General features: G+C 28.6%; 1 protein-coding gene across 4 annotated transcripts; it reads left to right on the top strand.

Moving 5' to 3' along the window:
* LOC145194795 (uncharacterized) lies at positions 1 to 22,412 on the top strand. Of its 4 annotated transcripts, XM_090095695.1 has the most exons (16): positions 1 to 251; positions 4,478 to 4,796; positions 5,460 to 5,582; positions 6,626 to 6,696; positions 7,188 to 7,310; positions 7,991 to 8,142; positions 8,330 to 8,441; positions 8,663 to 8,890; positions 10,086 to 10,382; positions 10,495 to 10,680; positions 12,708 to 13,058; positions 15,347 to 15,461; positions 15,544 to 15,609; positions 16,002 to 16,152; positions 21,060 to 21,319; positions 21,807 to 22,412. In XM_090095695.1, exons 1-16 carry the CDS (start codon positions 180 to 182, stop codon positions 22,214 to 22,216), a joined length of 3,036 nt encoding a protein of 1,011 aa, XP_089951821.1. In that variant the 5' UTR covers positions 1 to 179; the 3' UTR covers positions 22,217 to 22,412. The 4 variants fall into 4 exon arrangements, with proteins under 4 accessions (XP_089951821.1, XP_089951820.1, XP_089951822.1 ...); XM_090095694.1 differs by having other exon boundaries at positions 4,478 to 5,582; XM_090095696.1 differs by lacking the exons at positions 4,478 to 4,796; positions 5,460 to 5,582 and having other exon boundaries at positions 4 to 251.
* Positions 22,413 to 25,947: the final 3,535 nt, after the last annotated feature.

Here is a 25,947-nt window from a genome sequence, read left to right as displayed (position 1 = left end):
TTTAGTTGATTAAACAAATGTGAATTATCTATTTAATATATAAATGTAGGTTTCAGTTGTATCTTAAGCTTTTTTGCTTCAAATGATGGCCTACTGAGAAGCATAGATACATTTTACCTTAAAATGGATGGAATAAACTTCTTTACAATTACCTCCAGTATCAAAGATGTATTCAAGTAATGGATGTGTTAAGTATTGATTTAGAAGAAATTCTGGTTTTTGGAAAAGATGCAACAATTGGATATATTAAGGTGCTATTTCACCTAAATAACTGCAGTTTTTCAATTTTACATTCATCTATATGTATGCATTTATCTATGCTGAATTAGATCCTGAATTTTTTTTTTTGCTATACATATGCATGTATCTATGCTGAATTAGATGCTGAAAATTAATATTATATGGTAAACCCAAACAAAGTGCTATAACATAAGCATTGACATCTTTAAAGATTTTAACAATTAGCAAGTTACTTTTTCCATTTGCTGTTTAAATGAAACTGTTGGAAAATCCTTTAACTTTTTGTTTTTAATGGAAAGTAGCAGCTGACCAATTAATTTTCAAAAAAATAAACAAAAAGAAAACCTTATATATGCAATAACAATTGGAAGTTCAATATCATTAATTAGAATTGAGATATTAAAAAAGCAAGTGACTTTCATAAAAAAAGTTATTGAAGTATTTTGACTGGTATTTTCTGTTATTGAGGTATCTGCCATTTAATTTGGGTTATTAAATGTTATTTTAATTACTGCTAAAAAAAATTATTTTAGTTTTTCTGGAAAAATTATTAATTGCCTCCAAAATCAATTTCAATAGAATTTTTAAAAATTAGAAAAAGTAGACAAGGTGTTTAGCTTTTCTACAAAAAAAAAAAGAGATCAAAGATCCATATTAGTCATCAACAATTTCCATGAGGAACCAACTGGCCAAACTTCTCCTTGATGAATATTTAGCACTCAGAAAGTTAGAAGGCTTGTTGAAAGTAATTTTAAAGAGTTAAATGGTTTTTAACTAAAAGAAAGTCCCATTGATTAAAAATAATTTCTTGATAATATTGGTCACAGCTTTTTTTTTGCTAGTTAATTAAAATTTTACAATAGCATGCAGTATTTCTCAGTTTCCCAAATTAAAGACAAAAACAGTTTTAAAGAGGACCAAACCTGTAAGCTTTCATATCCAAGTTAAATATATTATTTTTAATTTTCTTTTATACACTACCCAGTTGTTTTTATTTGAAATTGTATTATACAAATTTTAAAAAAAAAAAGATTTTAATGTGCTTTTCTTATTTATTGATGAAATGTTATTTGATGTTTAAAAAAGTTTAGACAATGATTTTTTACAGAAAAATGTTTACTTATATCACATTACCATATATTGTTAATGAGTTTCAAGATGTCAGTGCTGACTCTAGTACATATATACATGCCATGCTCGAAGTGGGAAAAAAGGTAATGGGATGATTTTCAACATTGCCATCCTGCTTATATTTGGACTGTGCCACCACAATGTATTTGTGTATGCGCATGTGTGTATATGTGTGTTGATATATATATATATATATATATATATATATATATATATATATATATATATATATATATATATATATATATATATATACAGTAGCATACAAAAGTTTATAAACAGCTAAAATTTTCTAGTTTTTTCATCATAACTTTTTTGCCTTTTCACTGAAAATGAATGGAATTTTTAACAATTGCTCTTCTAAAGTGATTACATAGTTTAATTTCAAAAAAATAAAAATTTGTTACAGAAAGAAAGAAATCCAAATTTTATTGAAAACATAATTGTGCAAAAGTTTGTAACAGCTCCATGCCCTGTTAAAAAAATGAAAATTTCAGTAAGAAAAACATTTTGTTATTAAAACTAATTTGCTGGAGATAATATTTAACTTAAATTGAATTAAAAAAACAATGGGAAAGTCAAAGGAATTGTCACTAGAAATGAAAAATTTAATAATACCTGCTGTAGAGAAGATTTCTTATAAGCAAATTTCTGAGCTTTATGATGTGGCTAAATTAACAACTAGCGTACTAGTTAAGAGATATAGAAACCCTTAGACACTTGAAAACAAGCATTGACTAGGAAGGCCAAAGATAACTACAGAACATCAAGACAGAGTTTTGGTAAGACAATCAAAACAAAATCCCCCGCAGAAGTCCTGTCAAATTAAATGGTATTTTGAGCAAGAATTATGGTGTTAAGTGCACCATAGATACTACAAAACATCGCCTGCGTAAGTATAGTTTGTTTGATTGTTGTCCTGCCAAGAAACCACTAATATTGTTAAAAAAAGAACAACTAACAACATTCTATTCTGGGATTTTTACTTGCAAGTAGATTATTAGAGTAAATTTTTTGCTTATTGTGGTAGATTCATCAATTATAAAGCCTACTTTTGTTATCCAATATATGTAGTTTACTAAATATATTTACGCATTTCATTTGCAATGTGATAGGCTATATCTACACAAGCATGATCTGGTTGTAAAATACACCCCATGTCTTTTTCTACTTGCAAAGATTTTTGTTCTTTTAATATCAGAAAATGGACGATTTGTTTTTAGGCTTTGTACAAGAATGTGTTCAAATTTTTAAATTATTTTATGAAAATATCAGCATTCTGTGAAAAATATTTTTAGAAAATTTCATAAATTTTATGGTTTACATAATCATCTATCTAAAAGCACTATTTGTTGAATTTCAAGAGATAGGTTCAGTGGAAGATCAAAAAACTGAAAAAATACAGTCATAGCAGTCATTCACAACAAATTATTTAAGAAGCATCCTAAAGAAGTCATTGTTTGGTGTGCATTATGGTTCAGTGATGTAGTTGGACCTTACTTCTTTGAAAATGCTGCTAGTCAAACTCTAACTGTTAATGGTGATTGATATGGTTGAATGATAACCAAATTTTTGTGGCCTTAATTAATGAACATTTGTGTTTAATAGGATGGCACTACATCTCATTTTGCTAATGAGACAATCACTTTATTGTGCACCAATATTCCTGGACAAGTTATCAGCAGAAATGGTGATGCTATTTGGCCACCAAGATCATGTGATTTATCACTATTGATAATCCACAGTCGTCAGTTCCTGAAGTTAAGGATGAAATTATACATGCTATTGGTGAGATAAAGTCTCAATTATGTCAAATTATCATTGAAAATTTTTAAAAAAAGGGTGGATAACTGTGGAGCTGCAAGAGGAGGCCATTTGGCAGATACTTTTTTTTTTTGTATATAAATGTCATAAGTGAAACACCCTATATATCTACTTAAGTTTAGATATAGACAAACTTAAAGACTATAGGCAAATTTATATCAATTACTGGGTTTTTTGCAATGATAAGCTTTTGTTTTTTACAAGGATGCCCAAAATGTACCAAGACGTTATGTCAAATGGGAACATCTGAGTAATGAATACTTTTTTTAGGAATTTTATAGGCTCTATAGGCTTGAAAAAGGTGTTTTGGTGGCCCTTGCATTATTATATTATTCAATAATCAAGTATCAATTTTAGAAAAAACTTAGTTTTTCAGATTTACATAGTAGACTTAGATTTTACACATAATTACTGTTTAGTTTTTCCAATACTTACCTTAAAAAAAAAAAAAAAAAATTAGAAAGCTGTTTTTTTAAAGAGGTCTTTTCCATATCTAACTTTTATCTCTAAATAATCAAACAGCCTGTTATTTTTGAAAATAAAACTTCACACCAAAATGAATAGGAAAAAACTTATGATTTAGAATTCTGTTTCAAGATTTTAAATGGTGACAAGTAAAACGTAACTAACCCATTGTTGGCACCCTCTCACAAACAAAAATGGCAACAGAAATATTTTACCATTTTATTTTTTTCCAAGGAAGATATCATAAACAGTGTTGTTTATTATAAATTAGTTTTTCTTACATTTTAATTATTATTTGAAAAAAGTAAATGAGATGGTTTGCATTTTTTAAATTGTGTCAGAATAACTTCCCACCCTATCCTGCCCCACTTTAAATACTTAAAAAAGTAATGGGATGATTTGCAGTTTTTTAAAAGGTGATGGTATGGCACCCCACCCCATCCCACCTCACTTTGAGCACTGTGTACATGCCATCTTAAAAGTTGCTAACAGAAAATGAATTGATTAAAGATAGGTTTAAAATGTAAAACAAGAACTTTAAACATTATGTAAAGATATGTTTAAACACCTTGTTAAGAACTGCATTTTCATAATTTCAGTTCATATTGAATTTTTATATATTCAAAACCACACTTGAAGCACTCTCAAAAAAGCTATTTTAAAATTTAGAGATTTAAGTAAAAAAGTAAAAAATTGTGAAAAATCAATTACTGATTAAGCTCTACGTAATCATTGTTTATGGAAACAGTTTTTAAATCTTTCAAGCTACTTCTCGGTTATAAATTTTTGAAAAGATATAAGTATTTCTTTGATGTAGGAGAAATTTGAGCATGCTTCATACTCAGAAGTTGAATTCAACATCTGTACTTCAATCACAGTTGAGGAGATATGTGCTGTTATTCCACTTGTTAACAAGAATTTGCGCACCCTGATTGTGAAGAATGTTTTATGGCTTAATGATGAATGCATTGAGCTTTTAACAGCTTATTGCAATAAAATAACCAAGCTTGAACTCTCAGGATGCCTAAATCAGATTACACGATCAGGCATTGAATCAATTGGGCGGAATTGCAGTTCCCTTTTGTCTTTAACCATATTATCTTCAAATGAATGCTTTAGTGATGCCAACAATCCCAGTAAGTTAAATCTCTGGGTTTTGGATAATCGTCTGTTTCCTGCTTTAATTAACAACTTGACTTCAAAACTTCAACATTTTGCATTATCTGGATTTAGTTTATTAACAAATGACGCACTTGAGAAATTTTTATCAAACTTTCGTTCTACACTGCTTTCATTGGATTTTAGTGACTTAGCTGTAGTTAATGATGTTACCTTAAACATGGTTGGTAGTTATTGTCATCAACTTATATATTTAAAATTGAACTTTTGTAAGTGTATCTCTGATTGTGGCATTGAAAATTTACTTTTATGTCAATCAGAAATAAAAGTGCTAGAGCTGTGTGGTTGTGATAAGTTAACTGACAATGCTATACAATTAATAGGCAAGAACTGCAAGAAATTAGAGCTGATTAAACTTGCTGGTTGCAAAAATTTAACTGAGAAATCTTTAAAATATTTATCAACATGTGAAAAGTTATCTTTTATTGATATGCAGGGAACTTCTATTAAATATTTGCCTTGTTGCTTGATGAAGCTTGAATTTTTAAAGCATCTAAATGTTGCTGGCTGTCAAGGAATTTTGTTTCCATCACTAGAGGTTATACAAAGTAGTTTTTCTGCAATATTAGAGACAATGCGCGAATATGATATTTCACAAAGATTAACATGTTTTGTATTAGGTAATACACAAAGTGGAAAGACAAATCTTTTGCTATCATTAAAAGAAGACAGTGTTAATGTAGCAGATGGAGTAACATTGTCTGCTTCTATTACAAAGTGGTATCCTTTTAATATGGCTTCTGGTAAAACTTTTGTTTGTATATTACAATTTTTGTTATAATATTAATTTTTATATTATTATTTACAAAATTTTAACTCTTCTTAATTCTCCCTTACTTTTATTGTCTATTTGATAAATGTTATATGGTGGGTTTCTTAATTATATATTTCTATCATATCAATACTGTATACAACAAAAAAATTAGTAAAAGGTGTAGCACTTTCAAAACAATTGTTTTATAATGTTTTTTACATTCAATTTTACATGAAATTCAGCTAATTATTAAACTTGCAATTAATGGCACCATCCCCACTCCAAAGTTATTGCCAAGATGTTTAATAAGTCCGTAATTACTGTCTATCCTGTGAATTCTTTTTCCATGTTATTGGTCATGTAAATAGAAAGCCTAGCAGTGGTTGTAAAGAGAGCTGTTCATACACACCTCAATTGATTGTGGCTGTCTAGAGTTAAGTATTGAAAAAAATTAGAAAGATCAATCAGGAAAATGTTTTAAAAGCTCTCTGACCAAGGGTATCAAGATGAAGTGGGCCAAATTATCTATGACCTACATCCAGACCACATGTTCTAGTTTTAAGAGTTGACTTGAATTTGTCATAAATGCTAAAAGAGGTAATATTGAATTAAAATGTGGTAAATCTATTTCTAAACATTTTTTATATAACAAATTTATTTCTCCTGCTTTGAAATCCAACCTAGATTAATTTTTTATTAAAAAATATATTCAAATTTAATTAAAATTTGTTATATCATATTGCTATATAAATAAATAAAAAGAAGTTACATATTTACTGCTCTAGCGAAAGCAATCAAAAGAATTAAGGGGATAATATCAACCTCAATAGGTGCCATTTGAATTGATAATCACAAAGACCACAGTAATTATTACAATATGCTTGACAACTTTAGTCCCTGAAAGTAAAATCAGTAGTTTCAATAACTACATCTTTTCACAATTATCGTATTTTGATTTTTACTGCAGCAATAGTTTAGGAAAGTGTTTGTTGATGCAATAGTTTATTCTAATTGAGAAATTCATTGTTGTAGATGTTAGTGAAACAATCCATTCACAAAAAAGAAACCTGTTAGTTGAATGCTGGGATTGGGGAGGTCGAAAAGTAAGTGTTTTAGTTTTTTAAAAGTATTTAATAATTATAAAAGCATTGAATACTTATTGTTTTTAAGCTGTAACAAATTTATTATTTTCCAATTTCTTTTTTTTTTGTAAAGAAGAAATACTTAAAACTTTACTTTTCTTTTTTCAGCACGAAATTTTTTTTCCATGTTTGATCTAAGATTAAATGCAACCATTATTCCTACAAAAGATTTCTGTATTTTCATAAAAACATGAAACAAAAAAATATTTGATCTAATGACAAAAAGATAATTAGCCCCTATATTTATACAAAGAGTTATGTATAAATTTATTAGGCAGTAAAAACAGAAATGTCAAATAGAAGTTTGTGTGCGAAAGTTATGCTATTTAGATTATGCGGTTGTGTTACAAGGAGTGAGTAATTCTGTAACTGTAAATCTTAAGTTATCAGATTTATTGCTTTTGATTTTAGTGCTTGTATTCTGTGAATAAAAACTCTTATTTTTATTTAAGACCATGGAAAGCTTCCCAACAATTTTTTTTAACAAGCGCAGTATGTTTGTTATAACCTTTAACCTGACAGTCTACAGTAGCGCATTAAGTATTCCTTACATCATCTCCATGATTCAAGCGAAGGTAGTTTTTTTTTATCATTTGTAGTAATAATTAAAGTTACTTTTTATTATTTTTTTAAGCTGCTATACCATAATCATTCAATATTCTTATAACATAACTATTAAAGTTTTTGCAATTCCTTTGTCTTTATCTTATTTTTTCTTATTAGAATTTTTTTCTTCTATTTTAACTATATCTTTAACAATTTTAATGACTTTTGTTTCAGAGTATAAAAGAAATGAAAGTATATTTTAACCTGTAATATACTTTCTTCATGGCAGTTTAGAATTAAACAAAAAATCAAAATATTAGCTGCAATAGTTCATTTATTTTTATCTGTTATTTTCACGTTTTTCATACCTGTAAAGCGATTTTAATGGAAGCGATTTTAAGTGGAAGCGATTTTAAGTGGAAAGTGGAAAGAATATTGTATCAAGAAGAAAAAGTAAAAAAAAAAAAAAAAAGACAAAAAAAAGTTCTTTTTTATAAATATGAAGGTTTTTAGTTTTTACATTTTTCACAATTTTTCACTTGTCATCCATGTTTTTATAGTAACTGGAGTTTAAATTATACAGATCAAAAAAATGCAGAATTTTTTTAATCCTATTAAGGTTTGTGCTTAGTTTGATTTAAGTTAATTTTTTTTTTTTTTGAAGAAGTAAAATTATGTTAAAGTAATTTGTTATCTAAATTTTGAATAGGTTCCAGGTGCATTTATTGTTATTGTTGGGTGCTTCAGTGATCTGTCTACAGTTGAGAAGATAAAATATTTGTGTGATAGAGTTCAGCTAAAAGTCAAAGAACGAGAAGAAGAGGAAATAAGAGAAATAAATGAAGAATTAAAATTTCTTAGGTTTAATGTTTAAACTTTTACTATTAAAAAAAAAATTGAATTTTAAAGAAATTTTCTATCCAAAATGTATTACTATCATTTTAATGTGGTTTTGATATAAAAACATGATATTAGCATGTTAAGATGATAATATCTGATAACAATAATATACCAAAATGATATATCTTAAATTGCATTATTATTTCAGGAGTTTAGGAATGTTTTCCAAGATTGGGTTTAAACGAAAAAAATTAGAATGGTTGTTGGAACATAGGCCAGTTATCCATAAAGATATAATTATTGCAAATCAAGCTGGGAAGGTAATGCTCTTTAAAGTCTGTATTGATTGTTAAGTGTTATTACTAAACATTGGCAGTTTTTTTGATTTGTTTTTCTTTTTTTTTTTTTTTTTTTTTTTTTTGTTTTTTTTTCAGTCATTATTAATCCATTACTTTATAAGTTAAACCTCATGTCAAGTTTTTAAAATAGTTTTTCTTTTCATTTAAATAACTCAATTTTACACCATCTTTAAAATGTTTAGGGAAATAATGAACTACGTGAGTTAATACTTAGAACTGCTATAAATGAAAATTATTTTCCACCATATTATGTTGATGACACTCTGGAGCAGTTTTATTTTCATATATGTTTGCTAAAACATGCAAATATTGGATTTTTAAGATGGCATGAGATAGTCGCTATTATGTATACATATGGTGTAAAAGATGAGTCAAAGATGTGGGGAATGGTGAAGCTGCTGGAAGAGTTGGTAGGAGCTTTATATCAAATTTTTTCAAATCAAAAAGCTAAACTTTTTGTTTAGTTAATTAGCGTTTTTTACTGGGTACATTTAGTTTTTCTCTTTAAACTCTTTACTGTTGGGTGGTTTCCATATTCTAAATAAAATATCTTTTATGTTAAACTTTAATAGATTTTATTCTAGTTTATGTTAGAAATTTTGTTTTACTATTCGAATGATTTTATGCTATAAGCTGATCCTCTTTAAATTTAAATTAAAAGTGTTTGAGGTTTTGCAGTTTTTATTACTATAATCTATAAATCTTTATTTTCTTTAAATATTTCCTTATTGTAATAAACTATAAACAGTAATTTATACATTGAAAGTAAAGTAATTTGAAATAACATTTCAGAAAATAATAAAAAAGACCAGACTATGGTACTTTATAACGAGGAAACTTTATTTCAAGATTCAATTTAAAGTATATTTTTTACTTTATTGGTAATTTCTTAACAAGTGTTATATTATGTCACACAATCAAATCTAATAGAGTTTTTATGATAAGTGAGTATTCACAAAATATGGGTATAACTTTGTAATTGTTTATAAGTCCTTTTTGGAATCTTACAAAAATATGGACCAGCCTAATCCAGAATTGAATCTTTGAGTGAAAAGAAGTTAGATAAATTTTATTTGATCATATCCAAGCAGCATAAACTGTAACTCATCCAAGATTTTGTTTTGCATTATTTGCAGAACTCTGTGACCTTTGCAATAATCCTGATTTCTCTTGTTTGTAATACAAGGTTGTCCTGTACTGTTTTTTTGTTGAATATATTATCTCTCTCCTCTTAATGCATAATGGCAGTACACATTTCTGTGTTAGAAAAAAACATGAGTTGCGATGAAACTTTATCTTAATCTTTCATAATTCTTACTTCTTTCAGTTTTTCTTGAATAAAAGGTTTCTTTTCATTTGAACTTTCTATTCTACAGTTTGACAATTTTTTAGTTTAAATGTTGCTTATGCAGAAAGTTTAAAGTAAAAATAGATCAGTAAGTTTTATTATTAAAAAAGATTCTCTTTTTTCTGTTGTTTCCAGTAAATAAGAAAATTTGTTTTTTAAATTTTAATTAGCCAATAATAAAAAAGTTTATAGGTGTGTGTATATATATATATATATATACATATATATATATATACCTTTTTTTTTTTTTTTTTCAGGGATGTTTGCTTTTGCTAAACAAGTCTGTTTCATCCAATTTAAATAAGGCGAACTCCAATGTTCCTCTTAATGATGATCTCCTATGCATCAATCCACAGTTATTTGCAGGGGTTATAGGAAAGATTCATTGTCATCATGCAAATGCACAACATTTACTGAATGAATTGACACAGAAAGATCATATAAATGCAGTCTGGCCTGGAAAAAAGCCATATGAATGGACATTAAGAAAGGCATTTGATCAGGTTATAGAGAATGGTTTATTACGTGAAACAATTATTCCTGTATTCCTTGTGGTGAGAATTCAAATTGTTACTGTTTTTTTAACTTGTTGATAAGCTATTCAGTTGTTGGGTATGGTTATACATTTTTTTGTCATAGTACAATCTTTGTTTATTTGAAATATAGGATTGGAACCTTTCTGTTGACCAAATAGAGCGTGTGATAGAAGCACTTCAGTTGGCATATGTTATGTTTTCTAGTGTTACAAATGCAGCCTATGAATTTGAGTTGGTTGTACCAAGTATGAAGAATTTATCTGTTTATAAGCTTTATCATTTACCAATGCAAGGACGGCTGCCTTACATTACTCAAGTATCTCCTTTTTTTTTTTACTTTTTTTTTTTTTATTACCTTAAAGTAGTTTACTCAAAGTTAAACATCATTTTTTTCATGGTCCAATCAAATTCTTGGATAAGTTTTCATAATTTAACCAGGGAATTAAATGGTTTTTTAAAGAATGTTACAATTGGTAAAAAGTAGTGAGAATGATGTTACTCAACAAAAGTATAGGATCACCTAAAATGATTGAAATGGGGCTGAGAAAGAATCAACTGGTATGTTGAAGAATAGTCTCATGCAATTTTTTGGGATGAGGTACTTAATCAAATAAGGGAGAGGTGTATGTCAAAAGAAACAAGTATGAAAAGTATTTATCTTACAAAGTTATACCAAGATTACAAGGATTTGGAGGCTCAGTTAGAATATAGTGATGTATTTCTCATAAAGGTCCAAGTCTCAAAAATATATGTACTGGAAGAATAATTTAGTATAGGTACAAAAATTCTCTAGAAAAACGTTTAAAACAGTTGGCTGTATTGTTTTAATGTAAAAGAAAAAATTGGATATTTTAGCAGAATTGCGACACAAAGTTATACCTTGGTGTGTTCAGTCACCTGATTTAAATCCTATTGGGCATGTGTGGAGCTGGATTGATGGAAAACCTGCTAAATATCAGATAACTTCATTTGAAAAATTTAAACAACAGTTATCAGAGATTTGGGCTGAATTTTCCAAAGAATTATTGCATGAGATTGATTCAATCTAGGCTCCATCACATCTAATTATGCATAAAAGTAAAAGGAGGCTATTTTAAATATTAATTTATTGTTTGTTTTTTTTTAAGTTTTTTTGAGTTATATCAATTTGTTTAAAATTTAATAGTTATACCTTGGTTTTGTATTCTTATAAGTTTGTAAAAATTTCTATTGCAAAATTTTTTAATTTGTTAGTTAAAGCTTAATAAAGATTTTTTTACATCTTTTGTTTTTGATAATTTTATCAGCAAGTCCAATATCATAACTATGACTGATATCATAAATTAAAAAACTATTATTATTATGATTTCTTTTTATTTCTCTTGTTATTACATTTTTGTAACTTTTTGTAGCTATGAGAAAAATGGGTTTGGTTTGTAGCTTAACTAATGTTTAGTTATAGACTTTATTCAAGTCCATGGTTAAAACCTTTTATTAAACATACATACGCATGTCTGGTTTTACATTTTAGTCATCTTGAAGATATAACACTATTAGCAGATAAATATTCCAACAATATTAGGGAGAAGCAATATTTTGATGAAAAGTTATGTTATAATTATAAAAGTTAAAAAAATACTAAAAAAATCTTAGAAAACAGATTGTCCAAGTCATAAAATGTATAAAATTTGTTGTAAATTTAAAGTTAAAATGTTTAAGACTTTCTCAAACTGATGAAGTTTATGTTTTCTTTAGATCATCTTTGTTTTTAGTTCACTAAGTGTTGTTAGCATGTTTTTTGTGTGATCATGTGATTCAGCTGATAATCTAGGGGGTATCTAAATTAAGAAACAGCTAAAAAATCAACTCAACTAAGTGATAATTTAAAAATTAGCATAAAATAAACAATTGAATTTTCTTGATCTCAATCATTGTTAATTTTATGTAAACTAATTGGTCTAAAATCTCCTTACTTCAGCTCATAATAGTTTAGCATGTGAATATATATTATATATATATTCATAAAATAACACATTAAACACAGATATAATAAACTTTCTCACCTTTCTGTTTTTGTTTTTTTTTTTTAAGGCTTTTTTTTTCAACAGCTTTTACATTTTATTAAAAACGTTTGTGTTAAATAGTATCAATAAGAAATAATTCAACAACAAAATGTACATTAACGTTAATAGTAAGAGAGGCTGTTAGTACTATTGTCTAAGTACAGGCATAGATAAACTTCTATTTCTGTAATCATCTTTCTTTATTCATCATGAAACTATTAAAATGATTGATATCTTTCTGATTTCGAATTTACCATTCCAAGTTAAAATTTATTTGTGTACTTACTTTTTTGTTTTGCAGATAAACGCTTGGTTATCTACATGTCCTGACACTCATATTGAAGTTGGATGGCTCTTTCGCTTTCTTTCTATTAGACCACCTCAACTCTTTTTAAGCTTAATATCTACTTGCATTCAATTGAAGTTACAATCCCAAATATTAAGTTATTGGCAGACGGGCACTTACATAAAAGTTTGTGACATTATTGTAAATGTTTCACAATCCAATGAAAAGAATTCACTACAGGTTTTGGCGCGAGTACCACTGCAACATGGTTCACGCCATGCTGTAAACCGTGGTTGGAGTTGTCTTGCTAAGTACCTGCATGCTATCGAAAAATATTTGCAATCATTTAATGGAATTTACTATGAGGTGATACAAGCATGTGTATGCACATACATGTGTTTGTCCACATTTGTATGTGTAAATATGTGTGTATACTTTTTTATATATGTTTATAATTATATAGATAAGGGTGGTCTAAAAGTAAGCTTTTTTTTAAAAAGTTTAAGTAATCTTGCTCCACTTGGCTGTTCTTGTTCTATACGGCTTTATGTTTGTATATGAACATTTAAGGGTACCAACTTCATAGCATCTGCTAGATTGTTTTTTAATTATAGAGGTATATAAAAAGCTAATTATTTTTTGCAAGTGTGTAGCAAATGTAATGCTATTTCTTAAAATTGTTACTGCTATAAGGTCTTTTGAAAAAGAATTTAACAATGCCACTTTCATATTTTCAACAATGCATAAAAGTTGGGTCTGCATACTAAATGTTAATTGGAAAATGCCATTGTATATTATGAATAAGTTAAGTTTGTAATAATGTTCTTGTTTTTTTGGATAATATTTTGAAACAGAGGGATTATAATTTATTTTTATTTTATGTGTATCTTTGTGCATACCCTAAGTGTGATATTTCTTGATTTTAAGTTTTTCATTTATGTGAATCACAAAACATGCTTTACTTAGCAGCACAAAAAAAAATCACAAAACCTCAAAAACTGTTGAAGTTTTTTTTTTTTATTGTTAAAAGCTAAAAGAGAACATTCTTGTTTAGACAAGTAAAATAATGATGATACAAAGACAACAACTTTTTCAAAAGTCTAAAAAGCCTAAAATGGGTGTTTGAATCTTGATTGCTAACCAATAAAGCTATTTTTAAAAAAAATCGTAGCTTGTTTTAATATGCTCTATGTGTAACAACACAAACTAATTTACTATTGAAAAAAGTTTGTGTTATTACACATGCAGCATTAGTCACTAACAAAATGCTTCCTTTTGAGCTGATGAGTCACTTCTTTACTAGGATATAAAACTGCTTCCAAATATTATTTATGACAGAGAGAAGTTTCTTATTTTGTTATTCTAGTAACAGGTGGCAGTCAGGAGCAAATGCTTGTATTTAATCAACAGAACTATAGTAAAGGAGCAGGGCTTATTTGCGTTAAACCTACAATTAAAGGATTGTTTTTTTGACACAATAGCTTCAAATAGAGGGATAAAAAAATGTGCATGTTCAATTTATAAGAAAACTCTCAATAATGTTTGAGGTAATGCTGTCAAACAAAAATCAATTATGTTTTTTCTGTTGTTCTAGAGCCAAAAAGTGGTTCCAAAATAGTTTAGCTGTTTTCAGCAAATATGGCTAAACATCAACAAAATAAACTTTTTTGCCAGGAAACACTTTTTTATTGGCATTACAGATAGCATAAAAATAGAATTCAAATCTTCCTATGTGGAAACTTTAGAGATGATAAGTATACCAGAGAATTACTCATACTTTGCTGTGTTTCTCCCTCCCCCCCTCCTCCTCCTCCTCTCCCCCCGATGACTATAGAGGATTTAGATTTAGAGTATCAGATGCAACTAATAACAATAGATTGATGGTTAAAGCTCAATTAAATGTTTTTTGTTTTTTTTTGAAGAATAAGTGAAAATCACTGTACTTAAAGCAGCTGGAGTTAATTCAAGTCCACTCTTTGTGACTTTGGTATATTTTTGCTTCTAGCATAAAGCTCCAATGACAGCAAAGCTACACTGAATGACTTTAAACTTCAAGGACTTCTTCACAAATACCTAGAAAAAAGGGTGAAATAAACATTAATCAACGTATTTGTTTTGCATCTATGGTAATATTCAGAATTACTATACTTGATGATTAAGTTAATAATGAGACTAAAGCTGATATGATAAAAAAATTTATTAATATACCTAATTTAATAGATATGAGGCATTTAGAGATGAATAACTGATAGGCCTTTGAGGTCCAACTTAGCAGAAGCACTAATAAAATTTAGGAATGCTAAAAGTTGTTGACGATTGGGCAAAATGATGGGTTTGTACTTATCCAATCATTTAATATAACTTAATAATTTCCAAGTTTAGCTTTTAGTTTATTTTAAGAACACTAAAGATAATTGAAGGTGGTTTTGTCATTACTTTGTAATGACATCAGCTTTTTTTGAATTCAGCAAATAAATTACTAATTGAATAAGAATATCCTTGTGGAGAATTGAACTGGATATTTTATTTTTTTGACCACTCTAATATTCATGTAAAAATTTATTATTCATCAGTAACATTTTTGAAATATCAAAGTTGTTTTATGAAGTTGTAGCTGTGATTGCACAAATTTGTTGTCCCCTCTTTTTTTTCAGATTCTTTCATCACATTCAGCAAAAAGTGTGCCATTACTTGATGTTATTGATAAATATGAAACAGCTGTTCTTAAATATCCAGACATATTGTGGTGGATGCCAATTAAGAATTCAGGTATATGTGTTAATAGAAATTTACATGTTGTACAAACTGTAAATGGTATATCAGTTGAAATTTTCTCTTTTTTTTTTTCCAGGTAGTTCCCCAAATGTCTCTCCTATTTCATCATTAAACTGTTTAAGTTGGTTAGAGTCTATAGCAGGTAGTCTATTTTTAATTTTTTTGTTTTTGTTTTTAAACTCAGCTCTATTGTTATATCATTTGAATAATGTTATAATTTGCCTGATGGTTTAATAAAGTTATGTTAAAATAAACTTAGAGTCTTTTTAAGCCATTTTTAATTTTAGTGAATTAAATCTTGGTTATGTTGCTGTTCTTTTTCTTTTTAAGATTTGCTATAAATGGTGTAAGTGTATGCTTTGCTATTAAGGGTGTGAGGGTGAATGATTTGCTATAAAGGGTGTGAGTGTATGTTTTGCTATCAAGGGTGTGAAGGTGTATGATTTAATATCATTGGATATTTGCTAAAGCTGGATAAGCAATTACATTTTCTTCTTTAAACTTAAAGAACTTATGTTTCTTTTCTTTTTGTAGCCCAGTATATGGTGTATGTGAGTCATTCATCAGACATTTCTGAAGAAGTAAAGGTGGTTATGCAAGCCTTGCAGGATGCTTGTTTTGAAGTTTCAAACAGTAAACAGTCAATTGTTTCATCTGATTTGATTATTATTATTCTGACCGCTAGGTAATATTTTCTTTCCATCTGAACATAAACTATAACTAAAATTTTCATCATATTGTGCATTTTATCACATTCATTTTTTATTACATTTTTAAATATTAAAATATACCTAGGACAAAAGCAAATGACCCTATTAAGAACCCCAGACAAGCTTCAAAATATTTCAATAATATTATTGAAATTTATTAAATAAATATACTGTTTTTCACTCAAACTCAGTAATCAATGGCTTGACTTGTTGTTATTACTTCCCACATCATTACTATAGACAATTTGTTCAAGGCAATTTATTAGGCTGACTCTTATACAAATTTATTTTATACCAGCTTTGGTGCTCTTCTTAGAAAGTATTGGCTTTTTTACATCATTTGTCCCAAAAGTCAGTTTTCTTAAAGGCAATGTGCATTTCTAACTCTGTATACAGAAAGCTCATGTGTACCCTCCATTTTAGTGCTAATATCTCAGGCAATCTTGAAACAGCCATTTGAAGGTGTTTAAAATAAGATATTTCCATTTCAAGGTATTTACAAACAATCCCAAACAAAGACTCAGAAATTTTTAGATGACTTTCTGGGTCTTCCTTTAGGATCATTTGAGCCTGTTTAAATAATAAACATCATTAAAAACTATTTTTAATTCCAAGACCTAAAACTTTCAATGTTTGACTTACTTACCCATACTTAAATAAACCCATAGTTAAAAGGTGCATAAATTTGTTCATTGATTATGAAATTAATGCTATTTGATTTTTTCTTGAAAAAAAAGTGAAATTTTTCTGAAAAAATTTATTTTTAATTTATTATGAGCTTTCTTAAAAAAATGCAAATTCTTATCACGATGTCAGAATCTACTTAAAAATACAAGTATTGCTTCTATTACTAATTTGAGTAATATAGTAGTTATTTTAAGCTTTCAATGTATTTTTATTAAAACTCAAAAATTAAAAAGAAATTAAGTCTAGTTTACATTTATTTTTGTTCATTTAAAATTCACTTTAGAATGCTTTTAAATGTTATTAAATAGTATTAAGCAAAAATGCCTGAAATAGAGAAAATGAAGACCAATACTTAACTTCAGAAAATTCCAATACTTTAGGGGAGAATAAATTGTCCCAGCCCCACCTTTAACTTTTATTCAATTTAGCTAATTTTTTTTTTTTTTAAATATACAGAAATTTAGATCTAGGAAGTGCATTAAGTATTCAAAAGTTTTTTTTAAACTATTTTGTGACACCTTAATATGTGTGTGTGTGTGTGTGTGTGTGTGTGTGTATATATATATATATATATATATATATATATATATATATATATATATATATATATATATATATATATATATATATATATATATATATATATATATATATATATATATATATATATATATATATATATATATATATATATATAAGGCTCTGCAACTAATAATGGCTTTTGCAACTAGTTATGGCTTGTCATGGTTTGTAAATTTGAGAGCCTAAATTTTTAAGGTCCATAGGACTTAGTCTCATAGCTGTTAAGACCATAATGTAAAGTAAAACTGAATATTTTAATTAAAATACTTGTTTTTTAGATAAAATTCATATTTTTTGTTGTGCTTAAAAATGTTTTTGCCTTTTTACAAAAAATTGACCTATTAAACTCGGTTTTGGAGTGGAGTTGCACAGTTTTTCCAAGTAATAGTGTTCAATTCAAAGTATAGTTTACAACTTTGATCAAAATAATTTTATTCATCACAAAAAAATGCTATTTTTTGCCTAAAACCATCAAGATCGCAGAAAGTGATATTGTGTAATCTGCATGAAGGTTCAAGAACTGACAGATTGTTGCATTTAAAAAATTTTTCAATATATTCAGAATAATGTAAACTTCCTGGATGACATTCCCTTTGGTCATCTGCATTAACTGTAGGTTTCAAGTTGAAATTATACAACTTTGCTGCAATTTTAATCAACTTTTCATTGTCAATATTGGATTATTTTTGCAAACCATAACAGGAAAATAAAACATCCAGTTTGTAAAGCTCCAACACCATAACATCCAGTTTGTAACAGCTCCAACACCATAACAGTCATCTCAAACTTCAGTAAAATGTTTTACAAAATGCTTGAAAATCCTTGGTCGTTGACTTCCTTACTATTGTACTCCTGGAACTAGACCTAGAAATTTAAGAAACACGGCTGGTGCTGATGCTATTGGAGCTGAGCAAGTGGCAAATCAGTTTTGGCTTTAAAAGAGGCATCTCCTCATGAAGCTGGTAGACTAGTTAAATCAAGTTGAAAACTTTTTCTAACAATTGGTAAGTTTTTTTAACAACAGTCATAAACAATATTTGTTTTTTTGTTTTGATTTTGATTTAAAGATTCAAAAGCTTTAACAAAATTTTTTTATTTTAGTATACTCAGCAGCTCAACAACTATTCATAGAAACCCTTTTACATAAAGCATGTACAATTTCAACTAAATGTTGAGCTCTTTAACAATTTAATGAAGAAACTCGGGTCTGCTCTAAATCAAATCAGATCGATTTGCTTTATAGAACCAAGTTTTCAACAAAAGTTTGCAGAAGCTCGGTGATTACTTCACACAGTGCTAGTTTGTCTGACAGCAACGAGAAATGAAAAGTTATTTCCTTCCAGTTTCAGTCAAACCAAAGGTCCATGCAGTGCCTCATCATGTTCCCTAATTCATCAAAATGAAGAAAACAGGTTTCAAGCTCTTCAGCGAACAAGAGAAGCTTTTCATTCCAATTTCAAGGGTTACTCATCCCATTGATGCCAGTCACGTTTGACATAATGTTCTACAGTAGCACGGCTGTCCCACAGGCACAGGAAACAAGATAATTTTTTGAACCCTGCTTGCATACCTATTAACATTCCAATGAATTTTAAGTCACCACAGATTTTCCACTGATGAGGTTTTTAATTGATTGCTTCGAGTAATATTCTCATGTTTCCATGTGTTTCACTTAATGTTCAATTGGTATGCAAGGCCTTTGATTGCCATTATGTAAAAGCACAGCTTTCAAACTCCACTTTGAAAATTCAATACACAAGTGCCATTCAGAAGTATGTGGGACTACCATAAAACTTCAAAAAGTCTATTGATGTCATTGCAAAACACAATGGGCAATCAACATCTAAAAACAAAGATAAGTCAAGATTACGTTTTCGATAATGTGACACCATTACGCCTGTTCCAAGGTGTTTCCTGCTTAAGTCTAGATGCTAAAGGACATGACAAAGGATGACAAGAATAACTCAAATTAAATCATTGAGCTCATCTTGGGTAAGGGTTTCTAGTCTAATATCAGAATCAGTGGTGTAGTCCAAATCCGTAGAATCCTGATCACTATTGCCAGTAAAAGTATTGTATTCAGTTTCATCTTCAACAGACTGGAGTCCGTCCATTGAAGAGACTGGAACAGACAGTAACGCATCATGAGGAACTGGTCTGATGGCTGAATCCAAATTTGAATACACAGATTTGAGCTTATCTTTGACCGAAAAGCCAGTTCGGTATTAATGCTGAAAAAGTAGCAATCAGTTAGGTAATCTTTGGGTTACCTCTATATCATGCGTATAACAAATGGAAGTGAAGTTTTTCGCATATGAAATTGATCACTTAAATCACTAGAACACGTAGTACATATAATGTGCGGAGCCCATGATTTGTCTTGATCGCCTAGTGTACATCCAAAATACGATTTTCATTAGGTCATTCGTAATTTTACGTCGTTGTCCCGAAGCTGTAAATGATCCGCACACATAGCGAAATGTGTCTGAATGATTTTTACATGTTCTAGCCATACCAATAATGAAATTTTTAGTCAGCAAAAAAATTTGATATGAGAAGTAATATTGTTTAGATTATAACAAAATCATAGAATACTGCGAAACATAATTTATTTCATCACAAAAACTAGACGTGTTACAGAAAAACTAAAAACAGATTTGAAATCAGCGTTAAAAAATTCCATCTAGTCCATGTAAAATTATGTCTGATGAAAAAAGCTTGTTGATCAGTGTAATTTTATAGATTTTTGTGACAAATAACATTAAGGTACTGAAAAGAAGGTGCCTAATTTTTCTATCATTAGTAAAATAAGGGAAAAATCCATAGTGGAATAAATCACGGGGATTTTAATGCTTTGTTTACAATTGCTTTCATAGTGTTTCAATTGATATATACAATCGCCCCTTAAAAGGATTTTTATAGGATTTAAAAGGATTTTTATAGGATTTCCAAACCTTTTGCAACTAGTTATGGTTTTGGTGACTCAAACATCTAAATTTAGAGGGAAATGTATCAGTATTCTTTGTTAAGAAGTAAAGATAATTCAAAGAACAAAGTAGATAGGGAGGGAAATGAGCATGTTTAAACATCACGGGAAATGAGGCATCCAAGATATATTATTGAGAATATGCTTTTTTTAATTCATTTTTGTTGTATAAAAATGAAATGCTACCATAATAGGTCAATGTATTCATATGTTAATTGGACTTATTTTTCATTTTTGATGAAAGAAAACTTTTATTGATTTCTGGGTAATCATAATTTATTTTTCCTCTTGTGTGCACCAACGGATGCCGGGCTTATTCCAAATACTATGGTATGTTAAGTGGCATTAAATTTTGAGATGTCAAATATGTTGGATATTGTTAAATATGGATATTTGTTAAATGAAGAAAAGATGCGATTTTTGCCTTTTTTAGTTGAACAGCATTTCAATTGTGAAAAAATCATAAGTTTTTTAAGGGGAGATTTTATGTCAACATTATCGAACATTATCTGCTGAGATTGAACATTATCTGCTGAGATTATGATATTAGAAAATCTTGAAATTTTTTGTTAATTTTTTTTTTTTTTTATCTGAAAGAAAAAAGAAACGAAGAAATTTTTTTTGTAGATATTTCGAAGGCGATCACCTCTCTTTTATCAAGAACAATTCCAAAGATAAGCGAATAGTTTTGGCAATGTTTGAAGAAGATTTGGTTCTTCCAAATACGAGTCAAGAACTAGCTTTTGATAAACCGTTAGTTGATATTAGTGGAGGTGTGGGAACTGGGATGGCATATGTTCCTGACTACACTCAGTTTAGAAGTTTAATTGAAACATGCAACATGACAATGTTCGGTCACGGTACTTTAGGCGAAGAGAATAAAAGAGGTGATGTTTTAAAAAGAATCTACTTAATCGAATCAAAAGATTTTGCTTGTTTGTATTATAAATTGATTTTTTTGTTTTTTTATTGCACCTTATGTAGACCGCACCTTAATATGTTTTTAAAAAGGAATTCTGTTGAAATAGTTTTTTTATAGTCGTTTTCCTAATAAAGGCAAAGTTGGGAAAACCCGTCTTTTTTTTTCTTTTCTTTTTAGTGTCTTTTTACTACCCGCCTAATTACAATCTCTTGCTGATAAAATAATCTGTTGTTTAATTTTTTCAGATCTTTAAAATATCTTGTAATGTTTGATTGCTATCTGGTATTCGTATTCATAGCTGATGTCATATATTAATTAGAATTGCAGAGTTTTTTTTCGTAGCGGTTAAAAACTTGTTGTATACGAGAACACGTTCGGGTTTTTTTTTTTTTTTTTTTTTCTTTTTTTTTTTTTATCATCAATGCATCTTAAGGAATTATTTTCTGTTTTAGTTTCAGTTTTGAAGTCGCCAGATACAACTTTAGTTTCGTCATTTCGAAAACCAGCCGACCATTTCTCTGAAATCATTAGAAAGTGCTCCGTATTGACATCAGACGTTGAAATGCGGAAAGTTGCTTCTACTGCTGTTGCTTCTGCGGTCGCTTTAGCAACAGCTGAGCATATTGCAAAACAGTCTTGTCCGACGATGGGTGCTAAAGCAGCAGCTATGGCCGCTGCTGTTGCTGATGCAGTTGCAAATGGCGATTCAGAAAAGGCAGCTAAAGCTGTTATAGCTACTGCTGAAGCTGTTGACGAAGCAGTTGCGTTTGCAAGGAGCCTACAGGTAAAAGCAACTTTTAAAACAGAAGACATAAAGGCGAAGCCACGCAGTATAAAGAGTTCAATCTGTTTGCTTATTTGATAAACGCTTGTCGAATCTGTATTCAAATCGAATGATATTGATCAAACCCGATAATAAATAAACGCTGGGCGTTGAAAGTATGTCACAGCAAACCTCAGTCCCACTATTTAGGCACCGAGTATCTGAGCAACCTCTTGGTGAATATTATAAATTTTGTACATATTTATTTCAGTCATTAAAATGCGAATCTAAAGAATCATGAAAATTTAATATAATTCACATAAATGCGTCTATATGTTTCAAATGCATCAATATCTTATAAATTCATATGTTGTGTACCGTGTGTATCGCATTTGACTTGGACTTAATTCAGAAATATTAAGCATACAGTAGCTTTAAGAAACATGTGGTAGTGTCTATGTCTTTACAAATGTCAGATATATTCAAATTTTAATATAAAAATGTAGATATTTTAATAACAAGAGAAAATCTTGCATCCTGATTCACTCAGAATTAAACAGACTTCATATAAAATTAGTATAAGAAACTATAGAAACCGAATTTTTATTAATGTAGTAATTGGGAACTTCAAAAAAAAGCGAAAAAAGAGTTGAAAGAAATCTTCATAAAAGAATTACGAAATTCCTGTAGAACTTAGTAATTGAAATAAAAATTGGTTTAAAAAAATCTTACAGAAGCTTTATACATATATACGCAGAATTGAGGGAGACAAAATCTCATTGTTACAAGGCCTGCCGAAATCTTAACCAACTTCGTGGAGAATTTGAAAGAAAATAGTCTTTCGCCATTTCTTAAAACGGGTTTCGGTTGTATTATAAGATTATTATTCGCGAATTTTTTCAAGGTTTGAAGAATTTATGTTTTTTATTGTGTATTTTTTGATTTAATTTTACAATTCATTAACAAATTACAGAGTGCTAAAAATATGTTCCCATAACAAATAGACAAGAACTATTGTAAAACAACAAAGTCATACCTTAAAATCATTTTACCTTTCCCTAACCAAATACACTCTTCTCTAGACAAATCTACCACTAACCTCAACCTCTTCACTTCATTTGTTTGAGTCTCCAGTACATAAATATATCTACTTACTACAAATGCAAAAACAATTACAAATTTAAGTCCTAAATAAATTTTGATGAGATTTTTCCTTATACCAATTTCAAATTATTTTAAAATCTCGTAAAAAGCTCTTTTATATTTTTTTAAAATGCCTTTTCTTCTCTCGATGAAGAATCGCAGTATCGTTTAATGAAAATAAGTTTCGATAATTCACGTAGCACACAAATTTCGTGCTTATTTACGCATCTTAGACCGGATTTTACGTACTCTGTAAAAAAAAAGGTTTCGCTAAAGGTTTTTTACACTCGCATAAGGTTTTCTTCCACTAGAAAACCTTTCGCTATGTAAAAAAAGGTTTTTTGAAAGGGTTCCTTTACAGAATCAAAATGGCTGCATTTTAAATAATGATTTTTATTTTTTAGGTAAAATTTGTGCTGCCAATGTCAATATCTCAACAACAGCTAACTATAAATACCTCTTTTTGGTCACATCCTTTCACAGTTATCTGAAAAACAATCTGTGAAAATTATAGCCATAACCCAAAAAATATTTTTGTTCAAAGTTTTAAAATCTGTTTACAGAGAAAACGCATAAAAGCAAAATAAAACAATTTTAACTATTATTATTATTTTAAACATTAGTAATGGAAATAATGTAATTGCAAAGTTGATTTAAAGCAAAGGAGATATATTTAGAAGATTTTAGAAATTAATTTTTTGATTAAATTTATTGAAAATTAGCTCAAAAGTAAGCATTGTTAATTGTTGCTATACTGTTGCTAAGGGCTTCTTTTGAGATTATATTTATAAATTGAAGTTTTCTCTAACTAAATTACTTATAAACATAAATTGAAGTTTTCTCTAACTAAATTACTTATAAACATAGTAAAAGTATACAATCTGAAGTTTTTGAAATTTTTTTGGCTCGCACCACCAGCTGCATTTATACTTTTAAATAAAATGTAAACAATGGCTTTTAACTTAATTGGGACCAAAATTATCCACCATCTCTAAGATGGTAACATGAGGTCTTAAGTTAACTTCAAATTTTGTTTAACACCCAATGACTTTGTTTAGAATTTGTATAGAGTTAGCGTTAAAAGTTCAGATATGTTAATCAGAAAAATAGCACCGAGTTAGTGGTTATGGAATTACTAAAAGTACATATTATCTTTTAAAGTACGATCGAAAACCTATGATAAAGTTTTTCAGTCTTATAACTTAGCAAGTAATACGAATGTCATGTAAAATGGAGCATAGCTCTTTTTTTTGGAGCTAGTTAGACATGTTAAGCAAATACTTAATTCCTTTCGAGAGTGTGGTCGCAACACGAATAATTTAGTAACTTTATTAATTTTAAAAAATATTCATTAGGTTTTTTCAGGGAGTACAGAAAAATCTATCAATCTTGAAACAATATCTTTTTACCGTTAGATTTTCGGATTTTGCTGCAGCTGTTTCTAACAGTTTAACATTTCTAAGTTTTTAAACAACAAGGTCATCAGCGTAAAGATCAATATACACAAATGCATAAATTGTTTAAAATAAATTAATTCAAAACAGTGCATTTAGTAAACTGAGACAAATTAAATTTGGTTTACGTTTTACGAAGACTTCATTTAATTTAAAATGATAAATGAATCAAATCATTCAGACCTACTAAATTCACTTGCTATTTTTAATTGAGAAAAAGATTTTTTAAACATAAAAGATTTTTCGACGTAAATATTGATTGTGTTGTTGAAAGATGGTCAATAAACAGAGGATGATTTTGAGAAGATCTTATTTACTCTGAATTACAAAACTCGATTTACAGTAATCCTAGTACCGTGATTAGGGGTGAATAAATATGCGAGGTGACTTTACACAGTGTGTGTGTGTGTGGGAAGGGGGGGGGAGAAGGTCACAGGCGTTTTTTACCCTAAGTTTCTTTTACATAGTAGTTTATCAGCTCTTAATCTTAATACATAGATACATACGTACGTACGTACGTACGTACGTACGTACGTACATACCTACCTACATACATACATACATACATACATACATACATACATACATACATACATACATACATACATACATACATACATACATACATACATACATATATTAACATTAAAAATAACCTCAAAAGAGGACCATTTTTTCAGATTATAAGACGAACATCTACATTAGAAATCATTCTTTACACTGGGAGAACAAATTATAAGTGTTTTTTTTTTTACATTTTAGTTTACCAGTTCTTAATCTTATATATATATATATATATATATATATATATATATATATATATATATATATATATATATATATATATATATATATATATTCCAAGAATGATTTCTAATGTAATGAATGATTTCCCAGTGTAAAGAATGATTTCTAATGTAAATGTTCGTTTTATGATCTGAAAAATGATTCTCTTTCCAGGTTATTTATAACAAACTTGAGTATTTTTAATTCTCTTCTTTTCAGAAGAGAATTAAAAATACTTCAAGTTTGTTTTCTTCTGATCAAAGCTCGATAATCTTTGTTATCTCCTGTCATATCAGTAATATTTGCTTGAATTTGATTCAGGAAGCACTGATAAAGGACCTCACCATGGAACTGATAGCACATTTGGAGTGTACTATCGCACCCCTTTCCCCCTCCCCCCCCCCCCCCCCTTAATAGTAGCATTCATTTTAAGAAACAAAAAGGTTT

Source organism: Hydra viridissima, unplaced genomic scaffold, assembly GCF_058129835.1.
Source record: "Hydra viridissima isolate aposymbiotic clone 2 unplaced genomic scaffold, HvirCarnegie_v1 scaffold_8, whole genome shotgun sequence".
NCBI classification, from domain to species: Eukaryota; Metazoa; Cnidaria; class Hydrozoa; order Anthoathecata; family Hydridae; genus Hydra; species Hydra viridissima.
The sequence above is the reverse complement of the archived record's forward strand: the minus strand, read 5'-3'. Positions and strand labels throughout refer to the sequence as shown.